The sequence below is a fragment of the Eptesicus fuscus genome, chromosome 12, assembly GCF_027574615.1.
Source record: "Eptesicus fuscus isolate TK198812 chromosome 12, DD_ASM_mEF_20220401, whole genome shotgun sequence".
Lineage (NCBI taxonomy): Eukaryota > Metazoa > Chordata > Mammalia > Chiroptera > Vespertilionidae > Eptesicus > Eptesicus fuscus.
In genome coordinates this window covers 29,061,264-29,066,826 of record NC_072484.1, presented here as the reverse complement: position 1 = coordinate 29,066,826, position 5,563 = coordinate 29,061,264, and the positions used below count along the sequence as shown (strand labels likewise).

Genomic DNA, 5,563 nt, shown 5'->3' with positions numbered 1-5,563 from the left:
CTGGGCAAGAAGAGGGGAGGGTAGAGGCTAGAGACTCAAGGGGCCAGTCAGCAAGTCAGTTCCAGTTTAAAGAGCTCTCCTGGAAGCCTCATCTGTGAATTCCATTCATTGGCCAGAACTATGTCACATGACTACCCCTAGCTGCAAGGGAGGCTGGGAAATGTAGTTTATCTGCGTACTAGCAGAGAAATAAAAAAATAGATAAAAGCAACCAAAATCCCTGCCATTAGAACCTGGCAGTAGATTCAGTTCAGGTGAGGAGACAGAGCCCAGAAAAGTTCTGAAGCCATCTGAGGTCATCTAGGCCATCAGAAACACACCCTGTGGCTAACCATAGGTCCCAGGACACAGATCACATGAAAGCAAGGCTGGTCTCAGTGTACATGAATTTATTGAGCTGTGAACACCATTCCTAGGGCTGGGATAAACCATGGGGTAGTTGGCCACATGGCCAGTGCAATGCAGGGAACTGGATTCTCACCTACTCAAGGTGGTACCCACCAAGCAACATATCACTCTGTCATGGGACGTTTGTCATGGGACACAGGTGATTATCATCATGGGTGGCACATAACTGGGAAGGGGTCATAAAAGGCTGCAGTGTTAGAGGGGGGTTTGCCTATAAATCTGTTCAGATTACTCTTTAAGGTATAATCTGCTTGGGGGGCTGATAAAATCTCCTATAATTCTTGGAGTTTGATTGGTCTCTCACCTTCTCTAGGTTATCTTGGGGCCTAGTGAGGCCTTGGCTACATAGGTGACCCCCTCTCATGCCCACCCTTTGGGAAACCCCAACTGTTCCAGGTCTGTGGAGAAAGAGACCTATAACCAAGAAACCTACTGAAAGGAAAACCATGAGCTTTGCAATTAGGCCTGTAGCCTATATGCCTCACTCCAGGGGACAAGAACACAGGATGTCCAGACCTGCAGAGGGCAGCGGGGCAAGAGCACCGGGGCCAGCTTGGGGCGGGAGGGTAAGCCAGTCCCTTTTCAGTGGGGCAGTAGGCCACAGAGGTGGCCACGTACCTCGGGCAGGGTGGGACAGTTGGCTGTGCTGTGCAAGGTCTGCTGTCCTAGTCAGAGCAGAGTCTGGAAAGCCAGGGCAGAGAGATGGAGAGCAGGGAGCACCCCTTCAGGGGCCCATCTGTGGAGGATACCTTGGAGGGTGGGAGCAGAGGGTGGGCTTGAGGCAGAAGCCTAGCCCTGCTCTTTGTGTCCACCCCCATCCCAGGTCATTCATGTCCATCCAGGCCCAACTGGCATGGGAGGATGGAAGAAACAGTGCAGGGGGTGCCAGCTCACCGTCCCCTACCTGCACCTACCTGCAGGAGGCTGTGCTCAAGGTCCTGGCTGGAGTCTGGATGGTCCTGCAGGACTGGGGGCTGCCAGCTGTCAAAGGCCTGTATAGCGCCATCTATAGAGGGAGGGATGGGGTGGGCTTGGCTGGGAAACCCTAGCTCAGGGGACAGCTCCTTGGGGACAAACTGAGAAACCCCTGGCGACCTCCGTGGCCTCTCCCTACGAACAGATGGAAGATAGAATGTCTGCAAGGACTGGCTTCTGGCATGGAAGGTGCGGGGTGAGGAATAACAAAGTAAGGACAGCTGTGCTATAAGGACCACTGTCTTCCATCCTCACTGGGGAGGGTGACAGTTATCATCCCCATTTTACCGATGGACACAAAATGGCTTAGAGGAGGGCTTCAAACCCAGGCCCCCTAACTCTCAGACTGGGCAGGGAACCACCAAGCTACTCAGAAGAAGGCAAGACCATCAGTGAAAGGAGTTGGCAGTGCCTCTGGGATGGAACCTCCTCAGAAGTGGCAGAAGCAGGAATCTCAACTAGTTCCCTTCCAGGTCCTCTCCGGCCTGCAGGGGCACCAGCCTGCACACCCCAGGAACCTACTCTGGTCTTTGATTCCCTGAGGGGCGGGACGACAGCAGAGGGAGAACGGGGCCTACCTGGCTGCCACAGAAAGCCTCCCTTTCCTCACCTCTTAAACAGGCCCCCGCCGCCCGGCCCGGCCCCGGCCCCGGCCCCGGCCCCGGCCCCGGCCCCTCACCCAAGCAGCGGTTCCCGGTAAAGAGCTCCCGGAAGGCTTCGCACTCCTCCCGTCGATTTCCGCTGGCTCCGCAGTCGCACCAGGGCGCCACGCGCGCGCTCCCGTTGTCCACATAGTTGGGGGTGACTGCGGTGCCTGCGGGGACCCCGAGAGCGCAGTAATCGGTTCACCCAGGTGGAGGAAGCCCGGAAGAGCCCCGCCCGGGCCCGGGCCCCCGCATTTCGTACCTACGAGGCCCGCGTAGGCGCGCAGACAGCGGGAGGCCTGATCTTGCGGGCAGCCGTCGGGGGCGCTGGGGGCGGGCGCGCAGGAGGCCTGGAAGGCCAGGAGGCGGGGTCTGCGCGGTGCGGAGGGAAAGCGGTGAGCGAATGGGCGGCCCGCCCCGCCCGCCCCGCCCCCGCCTTGCCCCGCCCCCGCCCGCACCTGCAGACCCCGCTGTGCTCGCAGGTGTCTAAGGGCGCGAGGCAGGAGGGCGGCGCCCGGCCGGGCCGGGAGAAGGCGCAGGCGGGCACGAAGGTCTGGCGCCGGCGCTCGGCGCACGCGGGGTCCGCACACGGGCAGAAGAGCAGCGCGTGCGTGAGCGCGGGCGGTCCGCGGGCGAAGAAGCGGCGCAGGGCGCGGCGGCAGCGGGCGCGGGGACAAGCCCCGCCGGCGCCTGCACCCAGGCACTGCGCCACGTACTCCGTGCGTAGCTGCTGACACCGCGCGTCCGCCGTGCACGCCTCGGCCGCGTCCACGCATCGGTTCCGTGCGGCCGGGCTCGTAGACCCTAGTGGAGGGGCGGGCAGACGGCAGTCAGTCCTCGGTGCGGCCCACGGGCCCCTCTGAGATGCGCTCAAACCCCGAGGGGAACAGAGGGTGGCCTGAAGGTGTGAACCACCAGCGCTAACCGGCCTTCCGTCGCGGGGATGAGCGGCGGGCCCGGGGCATTCCTGCAACACATCAGGGATGGATGGGGCGCACCGAGGCTCCCCTAGAGGCTGAGGCCCAGCCTCTTCGGGCACCACCCCTCTCCCAAAACGGTCCCACCCATCCAAAGAGGGATCCCCGAGTCTCCTCCCACTCTCATGAGACGCCCCTGACGCGGGAAACAAAGCTTCTGGGGACCTGGTTAATGAAGACTTATCAGAGATTGCCTTGAGGACAGTGGATACTCCTCATCCTCACTCTGGCGCGCTGAGCTTTCTTCTTTCCCCTCCTTCCCTCTCCCCCCTCCCATTTGGAGACCCTTCAAATGGGTCCATAGATTTCTGGTCTCCCTCCTTCCTGACCTCCTGCACCTCCACCGGCCCCTGCCACTGGAGCCTTCCCCCTCCACTCCCTTCTGGTGCTCCCTTCCGGCCGGTCTAACCCATGCTGCCCCATCTGGACTCTGGCTTCCTCCTGGTTCCTCCACCCTCTACCAGCTACCAGTGATGGCGAACCTATGACACGCGTGTCAGCACTGACACCCGTAGCCATTTCTGATGACACGCGGCCGCTGAGGCAGGCCGCATGCCGAGGATGAAACATTTGCTGCTCCTGAGGATGAAACATTTGCGAAATAATGTTTTTTCCTCAAAGTGACACACTACCCGAGTTATGCTCAGTTTTTTGGCGAAGTTTGACACACCAAGCTCAAAAGGTTGCCCATCACTGACTAGGCGAAAAAGGGATTCTCGGAAGGGCTCTGGGCACTGGACAGTCTGGCTGCTAAGGTATGGATCTGAGAGAAGTCCTTCAGGGCAGGCCACAGGGCTCTATCCTGAGCCACAGGGCCAGAAAGTGCCCCTGGCACAACCAGCACACACCAGGCGTTGGTTGGGCAGAGGGTGTGCTCTGGGCAGATGTGCTGCAGGCCACATCGAAATCCAGCCCAGCCAGCATCTCCAGAGGTTGAGACTTGGCAGCCTCTTAGAACCTAGGTCACCAAACCAGGCTCCCTCTGCCCCTCCTGTTCTCAGAGCCCCTAGAAGCCGGCAGGACAGCTCCCAGCCGGGCCCCACCCCCATCTCACTGTGTATGTGTGGAGGGGGGGGTCCCCTGCTTCAGGGCTTGGAGCAGGGCCCCTCTCTGGCATTGGCCGCCTCTTTTGGGTGCCCTGGTGATTCTTGCAGTGGCTTCAGTGTCCTCCTCTCTGCTGGAAGGACAGACAGACACTAAGGACTTGGAACAGGTATGTAAGTGGAGAGGTTCGGCAGGAGAGGGTGAGCCCTCCCTCTTTCCTCTTCTCCCCTTCTCCTCCAGGACACAGCGCAGCAGGCGAACTTTGCCCTCTCTCCCAGCAAAGCCCCTCCTGTTCCCAGGCCTCAGCCAGATACAACAGTACCCGTGTCTGTCCCCTAAAGTCTTGGTCCCACCTCTGCTCATTTGCTTACCTGTCTCCCTCGTGAGGAACACCCTTACCTCCTCATCACCCTCAAAACAGCACATCTCGGCTCCAAGATCTCCTCTGCCTTGAACCTCTGCCTGATTTCATTCTCCCCATCCCACCCAGGCTGACCCCCTCCACGATGCTTCAGGTGGGAAAGAGACAGTCTAAGCAGGTGGAACAGCAGATGCGTGGCATGGAGACACTGAAGATGCCGGGCAAGAAATCAGTATGAAACTCCAAGACTGAAGGTGGAGGGCTGAGGCTGGAGGAAGGGCAAGCAAGGTGGGAGAGGGGAGGCAATAGGAAAAAGGAAGTTCCTGGGGCATGAGCACCACGGTGGGGCTTGGGAAGCGGGGTGGGGGCGGGGGGGGGCTGACCCGAAGGCAGGAGGCAGGATGAGCAGAGCCCTGTGAGCAAACGGCCAGGTGTCCCTGCACCCCAAGCACAGGTCTCTCGCTGGCGACACTTCCTGCCTTCCAGCTTTCCCTGGAATCACCCTCTTGTCCCCGAGAATCTGGGGTAGAGGCCAGAGTTCGGGGTCCTGAGGAAGAGGCGGCCACTCACTCAGAAGCAGCAGCAGCAGCAGCAGCAGCATCCCGGGCCCCAAGCAGCGGGCCATGCCGGCCTGCGGAGTAGAGACAGCGCCAGGCAGAACCCCAGTGGACAGGTGCCTTCTTCCCAGCCCTGCCTGAGCTGAACTGGGTAGAAACCCAGATGCTGTGCTGTCATGAGCACTCCTGCCACTGGGAGGAGCCTTTGTGTGACTCCCGCCCTGACTGAGTCCCCACCCTAAGCTCCGCCTCAGGTAGATCCAGGAACCACTGAATCTAGAGCCTGAATGTCTAGATCAGGGGTCCTCAAACTACGGCCCACGGGCCACATGCGGCCCACTGAGGACATTTATCCCGCCCGCCGGGTGTTTTTGCCGCCGCTGCCTGTCCTGCTTAGCAGCCGACTTAGCAGTGTGCATAGGAATTTGTTCATAGTTTTTTTTTAAAACTATAGTCCGGCCCTCCAACGGTCTGAGGGACAGTGAACTGGACCCCTGTTAAAAAAGTTTGAGGACCCCTGGTCTAGATGGACCCCACAGCACCCTCCTCCCCACAGCAACACCTGCAGCCACCCCAGGAGGCCTTGTCTCTCCCATT

General features: G+C 60.0%; 1 protein-coding gene across 1 annotated transcript; it reads right to left on the bottom strand.

Annotated features, from left to right (window-relative positions):
* Positions 1–984: 984 nt before the first annotated feature.
* Positions 985–5,089, bottom strand: GFRA4 (GDNF family receptor alpha 4). Its single transcript, XM_054724265.1, has 6 exons — positions 4,980–5,089; positions 2,486–2,831; positions 2,290–2,399; positions 2,063–2,197; positions 1,323–1,414; positions 985–1,157 (listed from the first exon to the last, which is right to left on the bottom strand). The coding sequence occupies exons 1-6, from the start codon at positions 5,032–5,034 to the stop codon at positions 1,074–1,076; spliced, it is 822 nt and encodes a 273-aa protein (XP_054580240.1). The 5' UTR covers positions 5,035–5,089; the 3' UTR covers positions 985–1,073.
* Between the last annotated feature and the right edge of the window lie 474 nt (positions 5,090–5,563).

What these genes read in the sequence shown, in the direction of transcription:
- GFRA4 (XM_054724265.1), bottom strand. Translation starts at nt 5,034, where the DNA reads ATGGCCCGCTGCTTGGGGCCCGGGATGCTGCTGCTGCTGCTGCTGCTG. An exon ending in GCTGCTGCTGCTGCTTCTGA is followed by an intron (nt 2,832 to 4,979) that starts GTGAGTGGCCGC and finishes CCCCTCCACTAG; the next exon opens with GGTCTACGAGCCCGGCCGCA. An exon ending in CGCCTACGCGGGCCTCGTAG is followed by an intron (nt 2,198 to 2,289) that starts GTACGAAATGCG and finishes GGGTCCCCGCAG; the next exon opens with GCACCGCAGTCACCCCCAAC.